The sequence below is a fragment of the Palaemon carinicauda genome, chromosome 30, assembly GCF_036898095.1.
Source record: "Palaemon carinicauda isolate YSFRI2023 chromosome 30, ASM3689809v2, whole genome shotgun sequence".
Taxonomy (NCBI): Eukaryota; Metazoa; Arthropoda; class Malacostraca; order Decapoda; family Palaemonidae; genus Palaemon; species Palaemon carinicauda.
In genome coordinates, this window is record NC_090754.1 from 88295608 (window position 1) to 88317275 (window position 21668).

Sequence of the window (21668 nt, forward strand, 5' to 3'; positions counted from 1 at the left end):
TTCTACAAAATTAAATCCCTGGCACAAGTTTCTTCCGGAAAAGTCTGAAAAAATCTCTACTGTGTAAGCCCTGACCCTCTGGTGATGCTACACATAACATTTACAGTAATAGCATTCTGTAACTTGACAGTGTTGATAGTTACTCAGTTCTCCCAGTTTTGTCATTTATGAATTTCTTTTTGGTCTCTTAAGGTGGCGGTGAGATTTACTCCAGGGAAGGAAAAAATCTCACCCACTTAGGGCTAGGTAGGCACAAGAGAAGGGAAAAGGGTGGTAATGGGAGACTCAGAAATTGGTGAGGCAGCATGACAGGAAGGCCTACCTGTCATATTAGGACACGAATAGTGTTCTAAAGGGTCTGCAGTGATAGGGCACAGAGAGCAAGTCCTCACAACTAGCCATAGCCTACCAAACACTAAGAGGGAAGCCTAGGAATGGTTAAGGAGGCACAAGAGTCTATCTGCAAGCATTAGAAAAGGGGGTAATGCACTCCAATGGGTAAACAAGAAGTAGACACAGGAAACAAGTTTACAAGACCTGTGCCGCCCCGCCAAACATACAGGCTAAGTGGAAAGTGAAAACCGTCACCCTAGGACAACTGTAAAACACTATCCAACTCCCAGAAGGACCTTCACGACTGCAGCTCCCCGCTGAGACAAGGTGAAAGAAGGGGATGGTGCACAAAGGAAAATTACCAGTCATGGCCGCCTGCCAGGTAGGAGCTAACCTAAGTCAGTGCTGATAAAAAACACACAAGTAACACCATAAAGAGGGTTGGGATACCTGAAATCATACCACACTGTAAAAGAATAATGTAAAATATATTCCTACAATAATATGACTAAATAACTAAGCATTTTTGAGCAATTTGGAAACATGATACAATAGCGCCGACCATAGACAATAAAAAGCATGGAAATCAAATAAAAAAAAGGGGTGGGTTTGCAAAATTCTCCAACACACTAGAAAAGGGTACTCAACTTAGTTGATGTGGAAGAAGCTGAAGCATCCATAATTGCTAAAACACTAAAAAGGTTAAGAAAACCGGCAGAAAAAACTCCAAGCGACCGTCAAAGATGGTGCTACAAAAGGGAATGGATCAACAGGAAACATGTTAGTTGTAGCACATTGAGCTTGGGAATTGTAACGTCTCTCTCACCCACTTATTCCTACCCTATCCCTTATCCTTCGAGACAAGGTTAACTCAATTCGGGGAAGGATAACCATGGCTTGTTATTAACACGTTCCTGTTATATACATGATATCTCTTGGGATGTTCGCTCAGAGGCTAGGACTCTGGTGATACCTGTGAGGTAAAATTTCTCTGGTATATCACTCACAGAAATATCCCAAGTAGAAGCTGCGAATGAGGAACTTCCATCAGAACAACATGCCGCGAGCCCTAAAATGATTTATAGTAGGGGTATCATTTAAGACCCAGCTTCATTAAGAGGAATGGAGGACATAGTTCTACTTTTAACTTACTTTAAGGGTTGCTTTTCTGGTCCTGTACAGCATGGGGGCCCCTACTTAGTACAGTTCCTTCTTTGGATAGTACTGTACTCATAGGTAATCATGACCGTTTATACTCAGTGATGTCTTGACTCTTCTGGGAGAACATCTGAAATATTCCTCTTCATAGACCTCTTTGGCAGGCTCTCTTGATGAGGTAGTTGTAATTACTGCCCTTAGGTCATTATACGTAAGTGGTTCTTTCCTAGAGTCTTGTAGCCTTTCTAGGTTAGGAAGAAAGTACCGAAGTCTTGTTTTAACTCATGACCAAAAAAACAGAAGGGCAACTTTCAACTTCTCAATGAGTAAATCCTCATAGCATTATGTCCCTCCAGGGACATTGAAAGTCCAGTTTCTTCTGCCCAGGAAGGAGTTCTGATTTCTGCGTAAATATTATGACGCTAAACACTACTCGTACCATGGATACTAAGGTAGACCTTGTTTCTCAGGATGGTTGACATCTTCCCAGAGAAAAGGTTCTGTCATCAATCCTGGTTTGGAAAGAATAATTTCTGCATGGAACAGATAAAAGCTGTCAGCTCATTGACAGATATCTGGTCATCACCAGATGTGGTTTGCTCCCTACCATGGTAGGGTAGAGAGGATCCCTGTTTCATAGACTAGTCATCCATTCACAATTTTGATTTCTGACAAGGGTATGTGTTACAAATCACAGCTTCATCTCAAAAGGTAAACTCTTAACAATCTTTCTAGAGGATAAATTGTCAAGGATTGTTGTTGGTACCTCAGTTCGGGTAACCAATAGTTCAGCAATAAACAAAATGAACAGCTATGCTAGAAATTGTCATGACTCTTTTTGTAGTAACTTCAATAGAGGGATCTGTGTATTAAGTCCAGCGTCGATTCTTGTTAGCCATCAGTGGCAGGCATGGTTACAGTACTAGTCATGGGAGTTGCTTGTAGACATGTTAGGGCCATTGCTCTCCTATTACTATTCCTACTTTGTCCAGAAATTTTGTCAGAGGACTGGGGCCATACTGAAGGATCTCTTTAGTTGCCTTCAGAATTTTGCATGCAATAGTAGTGTCTGGCTCGGCTAACCACTGCTATTTTTGTAGAAGTCGATGGGTAGGCATTCGAAAAAGTCGTCACCTTTTAGTGACCACGATGTGATTTTCTTTGACCTGAAGATAGTTTCCTCCCTAAAGAACCTCTTCTGGGTTGTGCATTAAAAGAAGAGACAGGTGGACGGAGGCAGTGGGAGTGATTTTGTCGGGAGAGTTGGTGATGTCAGACATCTTGGGTCATTCCGGGTTCACCAATTTGTTGGTTAGGGTTTAAACAACAATGTTGGCTGGTATCAACTCATTTATCATCACAGAATTTTGTCATTAAACCACTCCTATCAAGCAGAAAGATAAGAAATATATTCACCTGAAAAGGTGCACTTTTACAATTCAGGTGTGTTTCTGCACACCAGCTAAATGCTTGGAATATATTTTATTTACAGGTACAAAACCATTTTAATCATTTGAATTGAAAGCACACCATACTGTATTCATTATTAGAGGTTAGTTTCAGTTTTAAAGATAAAGTACTGTCATTCCTAAAATACTGTAGCAAAAATGTCTTCAAATGGCCCAGGGAACAATAATATAAATAGGCATCACCTCTCGTTTTGGTTCTGGGCAAAGGGACCCAACATGCAATATATACTTCAAGTAAGAATTCTGTTTCAATGCATTGAACTACAAAGGCTAGGAAATAATTGAAGATCATGATGAGATTATGAAAATAAAAATGAAAGTCTTATATAGAATTAATTCATTTTATAAAGTTAACAATAAAGCTAATATGCATCTAATCATTAAATTATGGACAAAAATGTAACAAGAATAAGATTGAAACTCACACATAGCAAGTCTCAGAGTTTGGCAGCATACAACACCAGTTACAAGTCCTCCATCTCCTCTCTTCGGGAGGCATTGAGTGGTGTTTTGAGAGGAGAGGCTCGTGTCCCGTGAGGGCTCTTTGGCTATCTGGAAAGGACCCTACACCTCAGGCCTGAGTGTTGGAGACTTTTCATTAGTACTGGCAGATGCAGGAAAAAAAGTTTCAAGGAACACCGTCTCTTTCTGGCTTTGTGAGACGATCCATAGAGCTTGCGCCTCGACTGATGAGAGAGTCGAGAGGCTAACCAGGACTAGATCTCGCAAAGTCAAGGGTATTGTCCTCACACGCACTTCTAAGAAGCTGTTAGTCGGCCAGGTATTCAAGGCAGGTGTCTGGAATAGGCAGACAACCTTCATGGCTTTTTATTTGCAAAAGTATAACCACAAATTTCTTGATACTTTTATGCTTGGGCCTGTGGTTGTTGCTCAAGCCATTATGTAGTGAGCTCAGCTCCCATATGGGACAAGAATACATCTTGTCAATTATGAATAGTCTCCGACTGAAAAGGGGGTGAGGCTTCTTGCCCCTCATCTGAACCAGCCTGATAACTCCTCGTTATCCTTTTTCAACAACTAATTCCAGCTCGCTCTAAAGAAGTCTCTCTAGTGTTATCTTGCTTGATGGTACACTCGCACACATAGTTCTCTTATTTCTCTTCCTCTTGTTTTTATTTAAGTTTTTGTATTTTATATATGAAAGTGATTATAATAATGATAATGATAATAGGACTCAAGTTTGCATCATCATTATCATCATCTCCTCCTACGCCTATTGACTCAAAGAGCCTCAGTTAGATTTCGCCTGTAGTCTCTATCTTGAGCTTTTGATTTTAAATCAATACTTCTCCATTCATCATCTCTTACTTCACGCTTCATAGTTCTCAACCATGTTGGCCTGGGTCTTCTAACTCCTCTAGTACCTTGTGGAGCCCACTTAAAAGTTTGGTGAACTAATCTCTCTTGGGAGAGTGCAAAGAGCATGCCCAAACCATCTCCATCTACTCCTCACCATGATCTCATCCACGTATGGCACTCAAGTAATCTCTTTGTAGGTTCATTTCTAATCTGGTCTTACCAATTAACTCCCAATATTGTTCTGAGGGTTTTGTTCTCAAATCTACAAAATATATTGGATATTGATTCATTGTCATACCACGACTCATGTTCATACAGTAACACCGACCTCATTAGACTGATATATAACCTGATTTTTATATGAAATTTCAAGCAATTTAATTTCCAATTGTTCCGTAACCGAAATACAAACCACGCTATTTACAAAGGGTATTACTTTTTAGCGTAGTTGAAATAGCGAGCCATTAGAATTTAACGAGGGTGTATTACCCCCGCGCTAGTTAGCGGGGGGGTAGGGGAGTGGTAGCTAGCTACCCCTCCTCCCCCTCACACACAGGTGAATACTCACTTTCACTTTTGGCTCGGACTGTGACAGACGTCTCTGTCTTGGTCCTCGCTTGGCAGCCATTGTCTGTTTTGTCTTTACTTAATCGCTTACTTTTCATTTACTCAATATATATGTAACATGTTTTCATGTTTGTATATATATTTGAGTATAGAAATAAGTAAGTTTCCTTTTCAGATGTGTGTGTGTAGTGTACGATATCTACGTGGAGGCCTCGGCAGTTAGGCCACCACGTCGTATTTTTATGGGTGGCTATCGAGTTTGACTTATGTCTCTCTCTCTCTCTCTCTCTTGAGGTCGTTCACCCTTTTACTACGTGTTACTACGCCCTTGTAGCCTAGCTTCCTTTCTGTGTGGGGGGTTGCTACTCCGTACGTTTGTCTCAATTAGTTATGAATCTAATTGTAGTTGTTTTTTATTTTTCAGCTTGTAGAACGATTCCTTTCGGGGTTTTTGTTCTTTCTTTAGTGTTCATTCATTTTTAAATTACATAATTACATAGTTACATAATTATAATTGTTATAATTCTGTTTTGGTTACAGCTCTCCTTCCGCGAGTGTAAGTGGTTATGAGGGCACGTGCCTGTTGTGTAATTCTTGTTCCTTTCCTTCGGGATTCCTCTTCGGAGCCTTCCCGGGGGAATGAATGTTTATTAATATTATTTGTTTTATTTTTTTACAGTTACCGATCTAGTTCGTTTCTGTAATATAGCAACGGTGTGAGCTGTCTGGTTGAGTCCTGGGGATTCGGCTGTTGCTGCCTCCCCCCTTGTATTTTCGTCAGGGGCGTATCTCCTTCTACTGGTAGTACTCCCGTGACGACGGACAGCTCTCCAGTTCATTTTAGAACACTCAGGAGGCTTGCCTCCTTGGGCGGATAACTTTCCTTCCGAGGGAAGTTTTTCCTGTCCAGGCTTGAGTTTTTCCCCTTTTTGGGGGGTTCTTCTCTTGCCTTTTTTTCGTGCGACTATGCTCTTGGTGCTGAGCGGTCGCACCTGCAGTTTCGCTCAAGGGGCTGGGCAACTGCAGGAGCTCCTCTTCGGAGGATTGCTCCTTTTAGGTCACTGGCTGACCAGTCTCTTCCACGAAGTTTTTCTCTTTCGTCCGCGAGAGAGTACACTCATAGAGACTCCTCTTCGGAGGTTTCTTCTGTTGCTGTTGCTGTTGGCCTCCCTCGCCATAAGACCCTCCGTCCGCCTCGTCGTAAGGGCCTCTCATCTCCCTATAAGGGTGCTTGAGGCACCTTTTTGGATCTCCGTTTGCAGCCTACAACTCCCTTTTCTCAATCTTCCGCCTTGGTGCAAATGGACAGCAGTCTGATCTCGTCTTCCGACGGGCAACGGTCTTCCCGACGGACAACGGTCTTCCCGACGGACAGTGGTCTTCCGACGGACATCAGTCTCCCGGCGGACAACGATCCCTTCGGGGCAAAGGGTTGCCCCCACGGGGGTTCTTCCCTTGCGTGTCAGGGTTTCCCTGCGCGCCCTTCTGCTCATCAGCGCTCTCCTGTTCGTCAGCGCTTTCAAAACGATCTTCCCTGCGGTTCCTGTTGGTTCCTGTTACGCGCCCTGTGCGCCCACGTTCGCCCTAGCGATCTAGAACTTCGGTTCAGGTCAGGGTCAAGTACTCTTCTTCTTTGCGCAGGCTTCCACGCGTAGCCTTCTGCTCGTCAGCGATCATCAGCTCGTCAGCGATCATCAGCTCGCCAGCGATCATCAGCTCGTCAGCGATCGTCAGCCCGCCAGCGATCATCAGCTCGCCAGCGATCTCCGGATCGCCCACGTGTGTTACAGCCGGCACGCCAACGTTCTCCAACACTTCTGAAGGAACATGGTTCGCCAGCTACTAGCTCACCTGCGCATGCTGATCGCCATCGCGCGACCCTCAAACTGCGGATGCTGATCGCCATCGCGCGACCCTCAACTGCGGATGCTGATCGCCATCGCGCGACCCTCAACTGCGGATGCTGATCGCCATCGCGCGACCCTCAACTGCGGATGCTGATCGCCATCGCGCGACCCTCAACTGCGGATGCTGATCGCCATCGCGCGACCCTCAACTGCGGATGCTGATCGCCATCGCGCGACCCTCAACTGCGGATGCTGATCGCCATCGCGCGACCCTCAACTGCGGATGCTGATCGCCATCGCGCGACCCTCAACTGCGGATGCTGATCGCCATCGCGCGACCCTCACCTGCGGATGCTGATCGCCATCGCACGACCCTCATCTGGGGTTGCTGATCGCCATCGCGCGACCACACACCTGCGGATGCTGATCACCATCGCTGAACCCTGCGCATGCTGATCACCATCGCGCGACCCTCAACTGCGTATGCTGTTCGCCATCACGCGATCGCCCACCTGCAGATGCTGTTCGCCATCGCGCGACCACCAACCTGCGCATGCTGATCGCCATCGCACGACCCTGGCATGCTGATCACCATCACGCGACCCTGGCATGCTGATCACCATCACGCGACCCTGCGCATACTGATCACCATCGCGCGACCCGGTGCATGCTGACCACTGCTCGCGATCGCTCACCTTCGCATACTGCTCGCCAACGCACGATCGCTCACCTGCGCATACTGCTCGACCATCGCGTCGGCATAACACAACGCGCCATCGCCAACCTGCACGTTAACGCTCACCAGCTCACCACCGATCGCTTGTTGATCCATATCGCCAGCGGTCCTCCTCGCCATCGCGCTAACGCTTGCGTTCGCCGCCTCGGACTCGCTCTCATCCACCTGCCCACCCTCACGACCGTTCGCCTGCGCGACCGTTTGCCTGCGCGACCGTTCGCCCGTGCGACTGCGCGACCGCTCGCCCGCGCGACCGCTCGCCCGCGCGACCGCTCGCCCGTGCAACCGCGCGACCACTCGCCTGCGCACCCACGTGCCTGCACGTCTACGCTCATGCTCTCCAATGTTCGCCCACGCGCGAACCAACGGTTTTTTTTCCATCGCGCAGACGGATGGTGTTCCGTCGCGCGAACCTACAGTGTTTCTTCGCACAAATGTCAGCTTATTTCTTTCAGTATCCATTGCTCGTCTATGGGTTATCGCTCGTCGACCACCAGGAATTCCCGTCGCGCGAGCTCCAGGGCAATTGCGACCACGATTCCCAATGGGGTTTTTGCAGCATGACCAGCCTGGCGAGTTCTTCTGGAGCATATTTCCAGAACACTGCCTCACCCCGTAAACACAGAGCATGGCACTTGCAAGAATAGGAGAAACTTAAGGGAGATCTGAGCAACACTCCTCTATTCCTGAACCTGGGTTAGCCCTTCCCCGTCATTCCCTGGAAGGATTTTTGGCGGGGGGGACTTTCCGTTCGAGATTTCTCCATCGGACAAGGGGTGACTGCTTACCTCTTCCTCTGGGAGCTTACCAGGTTCTTTCCCTCCTCGGTTACGGCCCGAGGTTTGGTTCAAGGAAGCTACAGGAAGATCAAGGGTTACTTTCCTCCTCTCAAGCTCAGGCACCTTGGCCTTTCGTCGTTAAGTATCTAACTTGCGGACAAGCTCGATGTTGTACCATCTGGACGCGCTGAATGAGGGCTTCCTTCGGGTGTCTCATCTGTGGAGGTCGACGACCTCAGACACCTTTCCATCCTTGAGAAGAGTTTGTTTGTGCCCAAGGACAGAGACTTAGACAGCTGCTGTGCGGAGTAAATCGACTTCCGGTTTCACTCCTCCAAGACGCTTTCTTCCAGACTCTGCAGGGCTCCAGCGCCCTTTTCTTTCAACCACGTCGGCCTAAGTTATCGGCTACGACAACTGGGACAAGGTGTCCAATTGCAGTTTTCCTCCTGTCAGGAACAGATGGCACGGGAGACTCCCCCGGGGGGGCATAGTCCTAAAAGGAGTTCACGAACTCTAGGATTGCAGGTTTTTCGCTGGGAGGATGCTTAAGGTTACTCATCCGAATGACAGCTTCCCGATGCCCATTCCCGCACAATCTCTGTGAGTAGCCAAGGATATCGCGCCTGCCGTCTCTGTCAGCGAATTCAGTGTCTCTGAACCTCTATGCCATAGCGTCAGCAGAGTTGCCCGGTTGGGCAGAATGATCCATACCTTAGGCGAAGGTCTTCCTTAGGATCATCGACGGCTTCACCCCCGGCCCCCTCAGTCGATCCTTTCTTGTAAGGAAGGATCTGAGAGGGGATGTCCATAGTCGACCTCTCAGCCCTGATCAAGTTTGTCGAACAAACTTCGGCCAGCGTAGACCAGCAGAATCAATCAGACTGGTAACGAGGCGACAGGGCTCCCTAAACCCTGGATCGGAAGGACGGGTACTTTCAGTTTCCATTCCATCCATCTTCCAGGGTGCTCGTCGAATTCAGCCTAGACTGCAAGTATTCCTGCTTATGATGCAGTGTGGCTATCCCGCCGTGGCATAGCAGGTTTGTTTCCCCAGAGAACTCTCCCTGCCTTCCTCTTGGCCGCTCAGGTGCAGGCTTCCGCCTCCTCTGCTGTTTGGAGGGCTGGTCAACTCCGGTAGGCTCGGGTTTCGACCTTCTTCAGCGCCGGGACAAGCTTCCGGATGCTTACCATGAGTGTGGGCTCATGGTATTTTGCTTGGAGCCTTCTCTTCCTCTGCCTCAACATCTGGAGTATCTGGCCATGATATTGAGTCAACCGCCTTACCACATTGGAAACCCCGCTTCTCGTCCGTCCAACGAGGTTAAGCAACGTCGGTACTTGGATGGGTGACTACCTGGGGACACCAGATTCTGTTACCACATCCTCCGAGCCTTCCTTTCGGTTGACTGTGGCAAGACTGAGGAGTCGCAGTACCTGTTCTCAGTCAAGCAGAGTTTTCAGCCCTACCTTTCCTAGTTCTTCTTTCCTCATTGACCCGTCTATAGTCCGAACGGTCGCCTCAGGATAAGTTCCATGTGGGGCGATCCAAGTTCCGGTGGCTTCAGGCAATGTTTAACCGGACTCCCTGGTCCTATGGGACCAGCGGAACTATTAAACCTGCAATGGGTGTTGACCTATGGAGCCTCTTGATGGTAGTGGATATTCTCGTCCTTTCCCCACATTCTTGATGCGGTTCTCGGACTCGTCAAAGGAGGGGGGGGGGGGGGGGCATGTTCCGGTCCAGGCCTATGGTCAAGATCTGAAGGATACCTCTCCATCATTCAGGCAGGCTTAGGGGCCTTAGTCTGGCCCCTCTTCAGATCCTACAGCTCCTGCCGAGTCGCCCCGTTGCACGTCGACTTCATTCTAACCAGCAGGGGACGCATTTTCACACCTTCACATCTTGCAGTAGAGATACCGGGATGATTGAGATTCTCTCAATACCACCATCGGCTCTCTCATTCCAGGCAGGGGAATGTTTCTCCCAGACTATCCGAGCAGAGCCTCATAGAGAGAGTGTACCTAGGGGTCTTTGACCTTGGGTAACCAGCAAGTGCTGGTCTGGGGGACCTGATCGCGACAGCTTGGAACCTCAAGCTTCCGCTAGTCTTCCCCCCAGTCTCAGACCCCGAGACTCTGGCAAGATGCATTCCGGTGATGGTGGGACAACTCCTTTTTGTCTGCGGACAATGGGTCTCAACAAGACCAGGTTGTCTGTTAACCTTTCAATGGGAGAGCTCCACTGGGACTTTACGCAGAACGGTTTCTGGACCCTCTGCTTCCCCTGACGGAACTCCTGGGAGAGCTTCTCCCACGGCGCAGACTACTCAAGCAACCACACTGCGACATCTCTCCCGAACCGGGGCGTCGCTTCGGCTTCATGCCTGGAGACACTACGCTTCCTTCTCAAGAAGAGACAACCCGCTACAGTCGCGGTACGCAGGTCGCGTCATCTGCGATAGTCATCCACAGGGGTCTCCCAGGCAAAGTGAAGAGTCTAAGGTGGTTAGTGCCGTGGGAGATATACCTTTTCCCTTGAGGCCTCTTCTCCAGCAATAACGGTCTTATTGCCTTTCGGGGGGAGGAAACTCCTTTCCGCTCTCGGCAATGAAGCCTGTTGCTCAGCCTTTCCCTGACCTTCAGGCTTAAAGGAATAACTTTTTCCTGCCCGCTGGATCTATCCTCGCTCATGCGAAGCTAGGATCGTCCCTGCCCTAGTCGGAGGAAGACCTCCAACTTGGAGCATGGCTCGGACTTTTAGTCCTTTAAGAGATCTTCTCAAGACCCTTTTACGACAGGCCTCGGATTGTATTCCGCCTTGGGTCTTCTGCTCACTCTGGCCACGGCCAGTGTGTAAGCAATCTTCTTGGTCTCTTACTACTCCCCCCTTTCTAAGGAAGAGGGGAAGGCAACATTCAGGCTCGCTCCTGAGTTGTTGGCTAGACTCAGAATCTGAGGGTCCCGGCCCTTCGGTCCGATTCATTCAAGATTTCGAGTCTCCATTCTGTGTCTGATGTCCCAAGACCTTCTCTTTCTTGCCAGTAAGGAATCGAGAGGTTAGCGCTGGGAACAGCTGCAGTTTGTCCTCAGTTACAGCCGATTTGGGAACACAAGGAGGACATAGGGGGAGAGTCACCAGTATACCTCTTCAGCCCGGACTCAAGGACATTCATCTCGACCTGTCTTCAGACCCTCCCCCATCACGTCGCCCTACAGCACGATGTTGGATACATCACAACGTCCCTCGCCTTCGAGTAATACTACTCTGTGACGCAGGTGCTACAAGCTGGAGTCTGGAAGCGTCTGATGACCTTCGCAGCCCACTTCCTGCAGGGCGTGACCCACAGGAGTCTCGATACGTTTTCTATCGCTCTGTGATGGCTACACAACAGCTGGTCTAACCTCAGGCTCCTTTATGGACAGGTAGCAGAAGGTTGAGGGCATTGTTATCAGGTTTTAGTCTGCATGAACGAAAGAAGTATGTCTGGCCCTTTCTTCTTTCTTCATCATCCCCTCTACGGGGAAGCAGCATCCTGGTCTCTGCATAGCTGACCTCGAACCTCTGCAGGTAAACCATGCTTCCTTGTGTTCCGAGTATTGAGTCAATACTGTCGCGTCCCCCATACCCTGACGAGGTGGTATTGGGAACGTCCTAACCCAGAGTTCCTTCTGGAACTCCAGGTCAACTGCCTAGGACGGGTCACACTTCTTCCTTCACACACAAGCTTACGTAGGCCGCATGGTTCCTTGCGGAGCAAGGAACTTGTGAGGTGCAGGGACTCCTTTTCTCGAGTGCGACTCACTCGGATTCTGAGTCCCCGGGTAAAGCCAAAGCCAGTATGGCTGGGGACTTTCCACCCTTCCTAAGGGATAAGTCACCCTTTGTAAATAGCGTGGTTTGTATTTCGGTTACGGAACAAATGACAAATTCGAAGATAATTTGTATTTTTCCTAACCATACAAACCTTAGCTATTTACACATATTTACCCGCCAGCCCTGTCCCCCAAGACAAGTCCTACCTCTAAGTGAAAGTGAGTATTCACCTGTGTGTGAGGGGGAGGAGGGGTAGCTAGCCACCACTCCCCTACCCCCCCCCCGCTAACTAGCGCGGGGGTAATACACCCTCGTTAAATTCTAATGGCTCGCCATTTCAACTACGCTAAAAAGTAATACCCTTTGTAAATAGCTAAGGTTTGTATGGTTAGGAAAAATACAAATTATCTTCGAATTTGTCATGTTTTACTTAACCTAGCCATTGTCAAAATTGCTTTTTTCAATCTTTCATTGAACTCCAATTCTAAAGACCCTGTATTAGAGATCATAGTTTCTAAATATTTAAATGATTCTACCTCATTAATCCTTTCTCCATCCAGTGATAGTTATTTTCAATTGCATATTCCATTCTCATCATCTCTTGTCTTACTTCTACTTATCTTGAGCCCAACCTCATGTGATATTTCATGCATTCGGGTGAGCAAGCATTGCAAATCCTGTGGGGTGGTTCTAATAAGGTCAGCATACTCTAGGTCTGCTAATTTCCTATTACCAATCCAGTCCTATCCTTCTCAACCATCCTCAACTGTTTTACGCATTACAAAATCCATGAGGAAGATAAACAACATAGGTGATAATGCATTCCCTTGGAGTACTCCACTGTTCACTGGAAATTCATTTGATAGGACTCCACTAACATTAACTTTGTACTTGCTATGCTCATGAACAGACTTAATCAGGTTTTTATAGATATAGATAATACAAATTACTTTGAAAAATTATTGTATATCTTGTTCTTTGTTTATTTACATGTTTCATAAAAAGTGCTTAAATTTCTTTTCATCTTCAGGGACCTGAAAATATTGACAAGTGTCACTGCAGCTAAATTTAGAGAAGTGTTGGCAGGGATTGATGGTTTTATGGTTTATGACCCACGTCTAATTCCAATTGTGGAGCGTGTAAGTACAGTATCTTCTTTTTCTATTTAATAAAAGAGCATATCAATATACAGAAATAAACAAATCTCTTTATTTTGCTTATACCTGTTGTACTTCATAAGTACAGGGGAAAAAGATATCAGAGTGTTATCCTAAAGTAGAAAGTAATTTTCTAACAAGTTCAGAGATACAGTAACAAGGAAAACATAACAAATTTGGAGGTAGTATGATTTGTATTTTTCCTCATTACACCATGCCCTATATATGATGCTTCGATGAACTAATTTTCAGATACGAATGAAATAATTTTGTCCCATGCTTTGGTTTCCATATAAAAATTTTGAAGGTATGAATTTTTTATTGATAGTTTGTAGCCTTAAAAGTCTTATTAATATAAGAAAAGTTAAAAAAAAATTATGAAAGTATCCTTAATACCGCAATGTTATAATCATTGCGCAAACCATACAGCCACAATAGAAACTGAATGGAAAAATAGGTTTTGTTATGAACAGTCTAATCTGATAACAGCTATTTTGTTTGTAATTCAATCATTATACTAAAGTATAGTACAGTAAGACCCCCGCCATACGACATTAATCCGTTCTGGAGTTGGTATCGTATGGTGAAAATGTTGTATGGCAGGTAATAGAATATCTAATGCGTGCAAAACCCCAGGTAAAAACATTGAAAATTAGTATGGAATACTGTACAGTACATGTATATAATTAAAAAACATTACAGGTATAAATAAAAATTATATAATGTACTGTAAAGAAAAAATAAAATTTTATTTACCTTTGGAATGACGTGACTTGAACTGGTAGTGGGTGGAGGCAGAGGGGGCAGGAGACGGTAGATATAAAAACGTATCAATGCTAATTATATTTTGTACACTTAATAATAAATTTATTCATACTATTACTGTAAACACTTAAAATTAAAAATGCTTTTTTTTATTTTTGTCTTTTGAAAATTTTTTATGATTTTTTTTTTTAGAACTCAAAAAGTTACTGTTTTAGCTTTTTTTAATAGAATCACTTATATCATCTTTGCTTTCTGACACTTCTCTTTTGGAGAAATATCTATCTAAAGAAGCCTGTTTCTGATGATTCCTCAACATATTTCTAAAATGACTCATACACTTGTCATTAACACTCCATAAGACGACCTGTTCAAACAAAGCATTAACATGTTCTTTAAATAAACTCTCTCTCTCTCTCTCTCTCTCTCTCTCTCTCTCTCTCTCTCTCTCTCTCTTCACTGTTAGTGTTAGAGACGTCTATTAATTTTTTTCTGAGAGAGAGAGAGAGAGAGAGAGAGAGAGAGAGAGAGAGAGAGAAATTAAACAAAAATGTGTTTAGTACATATGATTTTTAACAGTGTCAACAAGTTGAAAGACTATTAAATGTAACTAAAAAAGCAATATCAGCGAATCTGAATTCCTTTATTAACTAAAACAAATATACAGTATATACAAATAGTCTTGTGCGTATGCACAAACACACAGGTGTAGGAATTCCTACGCAGAAGGAGACACGATCGGCGAGGGGGTAGAGATGGTGACTTCGATAATGTAGAGTAACTTACACTACGGAAACTTTAATCTAACTTAGCTTATTTATTTTTTTTTATTTTTATATTTCATTTTTTTTACTATTTTTTTCTTTTGATTTTTAATTTTCATCACTGAGTTACGGTACGTTATCACAGTCACCAGTCTCTACATCCTCCCTGACTGTCTGTCTCCTACTGCGTAGCAATTCCTACACCTGTGTGTGTGTGTTTGTGTATATGCACACGAGTGTGTTTGTATCAATATTTGTTTTAGTTAATAAAGGAATTCAGATTCGCTGATTTTACTTTCTTGGTTACATTTAATTATCTTTTTACTCGACGCTGTTAAAAATCATATGTACTCTAAACACATTTTTGTTTAACTCTCTCTCTCTCTCTCTCTCTCTCTCTCTCTCTCTCTCTCTCTCTCGGAAAAATATAATAGACATCTCTAACACTAACAGCGAAGAACAAGAGAGAGAGAGAGAGAGATTTTATTTAAAGAACATGTTAATGCTATGTTTAGAGAGAAACAGAAATAGAGAGAGGACTTTTTTAAAAGAGCTTGTTAATGCTATCTTAGTTTTCTTTGCTTCACTTTTTTCTTTCTTTCTGTTCATCACGCTGGCCCTTCTCACAAATGATCGTTGCAAACAATCTCTTTGTCCTTTATCTCTATCAACAAAAGGCGTTCCATCTCTTCCAGGGTATTGCTACGATGTCTTGTAATAATAGTGACGTATGAGCGTGGTGGTAGGCTAGTGACTCGCACAGGCGTACATGTAAAAACCGCCAAGTTTGAATTTTGGAATTCGATGCCGTAAGATTGGGAAAATGTCGTAAAGAGGGCATGAAAAAAAATCGTATTCCACACTGTAACATGAAAAAAACGTAAGCTGGGGACGCCGTATCCCGGGGGTCTACTGTATTATTATTACTTACCAAGCTACAACCCTAGTTGGAAAAGCAGAATACTTTAAGCCCAGGGGCTCCAACAGGGAAAATAGCCCAGTGAGGAAAGGAAACCAGGAAAAATAAAATTTTCAAGTAGAGTAACAGCATTAAAATAAATATCGCCTATATAAATGATTAAAACTTAACAAAACAAGAGGAAGAGAAACAAGACAGAACAGTGTGCCCGAGTGTACCCCATAACTCTCTAGCGGTAGTATCTCAATGGGTGGCTGGTGCCCTGGTCAACCTACTACCTACCAAATAGAAATTTCTTAAATTAATCTTTAGATTGAAGATTTTTTCCGCTACTCTAACTATGGCTGCAGCTACACTACAGTGGATGCTGATCCCAAACAGCTTAGAATTCTTTAAGGACTATAAAAACAGTGTGGAAGAATAGGGAGAAAGGGTCACATCCGTGTAACACCATTTCCTCCAAAGTTGGTCCATTAGACAACCTAAGGTGGCAAATTCACATACCATCCTGCCTAAGCTGGCAGTGGCCTCCCCTGAGGCAGCAGCAGCTGTGTCCTAAGCGGCAGCTATTCTTAGCAACCATGGTTTTATGAAGTGACCTTTCACTACCCTATTAATGTCGACACCGCAGCAGTGGCATTGTCCAGTCGGCAAGAAAAGTGGACGATCCTATATAGAAACAGTCCACGGGCAAGGGGAAAGGCACAGGTTAATGGAAGGCAGTAGATAAATAAATCTGCCAAAGACCTTGTTGTTAACATTAAATTATGAGGAAGGGGAGTAGCGTTTTAAGATAATAAGAGCCGTACAAGACTGCCAGGATGCGGAGAATTGAATATTTAAGGGAGATTCTGACAACCAGGAGGAATCCAATCAACCAACTTTAGAGGAGAATGTTCCTCAGATAATGAAGAGGAAAAAGATGCAGGCGACCAGCCTAAGGCTGCAGCTAAGGTGGCAGAGGGAAAGGGGTGCTCCACCTTAACCTGCTCACATCCAATGCTAGAAGAACTCAAGCCAACATGACTGGAAGTGTGGCCAGGAATCTTCCGATCAGGCAAAGGAGTCAAGACTCCGCAGCACGAGATACATAGCCCATGATGAGAAGCTGCAGTCAGAGACTAGGCAACTACTAAGGCGGTAGAGTAGAACCCCAAGGGGTTCTAGATCTCTGCCTAGATAGGGTTAGGCAATAAGAAATCTACTGTGTAGGCAAGCCCCTAGCCTATGTAGCGGATGAGGGAGGCTCAGATGCTAGGGGATGTAGACCAGACAAAGGAACTGTAGCCTAGGACAGTGAAGAATTTATGGCATAACTAGGAAGGGAATGGGGCAACTAGACTACCCAAGACTGGTCTCTAAGGCAACAGAGAGAATTAATCTAGGGAAGGAATAAAATCTTGCCTACCTAGGGTGAGCCTAGATAGCCCACTAGCTATCCTGTCTATCTATATAGCAACTAAGGATGCTTCAGTTGCCAGGGAACAATGTTCCACAGCAAGTAGATGCACTAGCCAGGCAAACAAGGGGTCGGGGGGCTTAGAGAGTGGTGAGGCAGCAGGACAGGAAGGCCTAATTGTAGAATTAAAACTAATATGTTGTTCCAAGGGGTCTGCAGTAAGAAGGCACAGTGTTTTCACAACCGGCTGCCAGCCTATCAAAAACTAAGTAAGGAAGCCTAGAAAATGGGTAAGGTGACATGAAAGGAAGGTCTACCTGTCAGCATTAGAACAAGGTTGGTTGCATTCTAAAGGATCAACATAGTGTAGACACAGGGAACAAGTTCCCACAATTGTGGCACCTGGCCAAGAACTAAGGCTAACTAGATGAGTGAAATACTGTCACCCTAGGACAACTGTAAAACACCATCCACTGCTCCCAGAAGGACCTTTAAGGCTGGAGCTTTCCACTATGACTCAGCAATAGGAAGGGAGGATGGGTCGCCTCACACAAATCATAAGGTTACGTGGTAGAAGGTGAGGGTGCATATGTACACAATTACCTGTCATGGCCGACGGCCAAGAGTCAGAGTTAGCCTAAGTCAAGACATAAAGTACAAACATACAGAAAATAGCAAAAAGTATAACCCATAAACATACCACAGTTGTAGAAGAATATGTAAAACTCATTCTTACAAAACTATGAAACATTTACTAAACATTTCTGAGCGATTTGGATACATGAGCTGCTGGCTTTGGCCATGCAACGCCGTGGGCAATTAAAGCATGAACTGTGCAAAAATACCAAGGTGGAGACGCAAAATTCTCCAACACAAAAGGAAATGATACTCAACTTAGTTGATGAGGTAGAAGCAGAAGCATAAGCATCCATGATAAAAAAAAATCACTCTAAAACCTACGAGAAACGCGCAGAGAACTCTGAAGCGAAACCGTTTAGATGGCGCTGCTAGAAGGAAATGGTGAACCAGCGAACATGTTTACAGTAGCACAATGGGATCGGAGCTCTAACGGCTCTCTCTCCAACGTATCCAATCCTATCCCATATCCTTCGAGACAAGGTTAACTCTATTCGGGGAAGGATAGCCATGGCTTGTTTTAAACACGTCCCCGTTGCATACACGATATCTCTCGTGATATTTGCTCCAGGGGATAGAACCCTTTGATACTTCTTAGGTAAAATTCTCTGGTACTGTATATCACTCGCAGAAATATCCCAAGTAGAAAGCTGCCTTTGAGGATCTTCCATCAGGACGACATGGCTTGAGCCCAAAAACAATATGTACAGAAATATAAATAAAGTAAATGATAAAACCCATAGACTGGAAAAAAGTTGGAAAAACTGGTCAACATGGAGGAGCCGATATACCATGCAAGGCTAAATAACCTCCAGAATAGCCACTTCAACTGAAGGGAGGACAGGAAGGATGGTTTTGAAAAGAAAAAAAATTACAAGGAAAAGCCAACCTCTTGATAAACCATGGCTCTTCTATTAAGCCTGCCCAACACACCATTTCCTAAAAACAAGAGGAAGAAACAAAATATAAGATAGAATAGTGTGCCCGAGTGTACCCTCAAGCAAGAGAACTCTAACCCAAGACAGTGGAAGATCATAGTACAGAGGCTATGGCACTACCCAAGACTAGAGAACAATGGTTTGATGTCAAGATCTTCCACAAAGTTGTACCTTCGCTTCAGCTTCACATCTGGAAACTGTTTAGCAACTCCTCACTCAGAGAGGCCAAAGGAGGTCTGGAAACCTCAGATGCTCTTCAGCATAAGTCTACCAGGTTAAATAGTCTGTTTGTTCCAACACAGAGACTTACCTCGAACTACTTTCTTAGGAGGTACCTGGAATCTCCTCTCAACCGACCAGAGTTTTGTGTAGTCTACCCTACTTCCGTTTTCTATGGGGACTAACCCAGTCGTAAGGAGAACGTGCCCTGAGGCTAGTCCCGAGCCAGGTCGGCGTTAGCTTGGGTCTCGCTCCTCAGTAAGTTCTCTGGTCGCGTCGTGATACCATCCCGTAGCTCTCCATTCTCTGTGCGACCATTTGTGTCCCCGACTCGTGTGTTCCACGTGGTTTTCCGCGTGGTATCTCTGTGCTTTCCCTTGTGTTCTCGCGTGTTTGCATGATTCCCTTGTGCTTTCCCAAGTGTATTCCTTATCCTTTCCCTGCGTTCCTGTGTCTTGCGGTATTGTGTTGTGATGGAGCAGACCCGCCGCTGTCCTGGGCCTAGAGCCGGGAAGTCGTGTGGAGCGTTCTTATCCAAGCCGGAGGTTGACCCATATTCCCTTTGCTCTTCCTGTAGGGGTAAAGTGAGCTCGCCGGCGGATACGTGCCCGGAGTGTGTGTCTTGGAGTGAGATCCTGTGGGTTCGTTTTAGTACGAAGAATAAGAAGTCCACTAAACGATCCCCCAGGAAGGGGAGCATCTCTTCCCCCTTGACGTCGCCCGGTGGGAGGTCTGACAATGTTTCTGTTCCTTCTTCCCCTTCCCAGAGTAGGGGACGAGGTAAGTCCGTTGAGGGGAAGGTGCCGATTGCTCTTCCCCAAGAGTCTAATCTTCGGGATGTGGGGGTTGCTGAATCTTCGCAGGCAAGTGGGGGGCCTGAAAGTGCTTTTACTGGGGGTCTTGGAGACTCTGCCCTTGTGCTTGGGGGGCACGTCTCCTCCGATGACCCCATGTGGAGTAATAATGTCCCTGTCTCTTCGCCCGCTTCATGGGCCTGCGTTTCAGGTACCTCGGCAGCTGATGGCACCCAAGATAAGTTAGACTCGACGGTAGCGGAGCCCTTCGGATGGAAGCTCCCGAAAACTCCAGGTAGGTCCCCGTTGAGGATGGAAGATGGCCTGGATTCCTGGTTCCCCAGCGTGGTGCGGCCGACTTCCCTTCCAGCCCCTCTGTCGGCGGTTCCTGACATGTTTTTGCAACCTTCGACCTCCGGGACTCAACAGTTCACGAAGGCCTCCGTTACCCATGCGCCTGCCCGTCGGTCGGGTTATGCAGAATCGTTGGAGTCTTCGGCGGCCGGCTCATCATTCTCTTCGAAGGGAGAAGCGAGGAGGAGGCGCCGTTGGAGGAGGGAGAGATCCAGGAGCAGGCGCTCCCGTTCGAGGTCGAGGTTTAGCAGAAGACGTTCCAGGTCCCCGAGGATGAAGTACAGGAGGAGTAGGTCCCCCAAAGGAGAATGGGTCTTTGTCCCCCGCAGGAGGGTCGAGGACTTAGACGCTTTCCCGCGTTCTCCGAGTCGGCGGTCCAGAGACGGTTCTCCACGGAGGCCCTCTGCCAGCTATAAGTTTGACCCTCGTAAGGACCAGAGCGAGAAGACCTCTTCAGGTAGGCGTAAGACCGAGAAACTTCCGACTCAACCCGCACAGCGGGCAGAGTCGCGTTTTCGGACGGGCAGCCTCGTCGGGTCAGCACAGTTGACTCGACCAATGGACTTGCAGGGACGGCTTCCTCCGTCGGGCAAGCCCACGGAAGTCTCACCCTCTTTGTCCAAAGACACATTACGGACGGAAGTCCTCGCCGACACGGCGATACCCGTCCCAAGACCCAGGTCTAGTGCGGAGGTACCCGTCGGCACAGACCATTACCACCACGGGGAAGTGCTCTTCGGGTCAGAACCCCAGCGGCAGACGGGGGTGCCCGTCGGACCATCGCCTCAGCTTCAGACAGAGGGAGTTGTTGGTGACGGTGAAGGTTCCCCAACAGAGGACTCGGCATATCGGAGGGTGATAGGTCTCATACGGAGGCATCACAGGATCGAGGAGCCTGTTCCCTCCGACGAAGATGCCTGGCGTTCCAGCCTCAATCGTATGGAGGCCCCCGTGCAGCAGAAACCCTCCTTAGCGCTGCCTGTGGCCAGGGACTTGGTCCTGGGGCGCACGCACGTGGACAAGGTTGTGGCGGGCAATGCCAAAGCCCCCAAATCCCAGAGTTCCTCAAAATTACTCCAAGGACTAAGGTCCCAGAGCAGGTTTTATGTGCCGGAGGGGCAGTGACCGGGAGCCTGCAAAATGGAGACCTCCTTTGAAGTGTTGGGTCAAGGTGGCCCGGAGGACAGAGCCGCGTCAGCCCCGATTTGTTTCTCACAGTCGGAGGCTACAATGATGGAGGAGATGTCCAAGGACTTAGTCCACGTTGCCTCCTGGTTGGACTGGTGGGCCTCCACTCTGGTAGGTGTCCAAGCCACCTACGACTTGAGAGTCCCTACGAATCAGGCCCTCCTGAAGGAACTCATCATCTCCGGAGGAAAGACTTTAAAATTCCTGACGTTCCAGTCTCTTGCACTGTCAGCCAACTGGGTTCTCTGGAGAAGGGATACTGTCCTAGCCAAGCTGTCCCGGAAAATCCCTGACAGAGAAGCAAGGGCTTTGAGGAGCCTGCCTGTATGGGGTGACTCTGTTTCCTGTGAAACAAATGGAGGAGATAATGGAGAAGGTCATGAAAAGGAAGGAAGTGAGTGGATCCAGACCTCACAACGTCGGATGGACCCTCTACTTCTCGAGCCTCTCCTAGTCAGACGAGGAGAGATGCTCCATCTACCTCTTGGGCTCAACCACTGCAGCCTCCCCGT

General features: G+C 46.6%; 1 protein-coding gene across 1 annotated transcript in view; it reads left to right on the forward strand.

The window, feature by feature from the left end:
- LOC137623637 (malate synthase-like) overlaps positions 1–21668 on the forward strand; it is a 177630-nt gene that overhangs the window by 123104 nt on the left and 32858 nt on the right. Inside the window, exon 8 of the mRNA XM_068354470.1 lies at positions 13057–13165. Coding sequence (XP_068210571.1) covers positions 13057–13165 — 109 coding nt within the window. The remainder of the gene's footprint in view (positions 1–13056; positions 13166–21668) is intronic.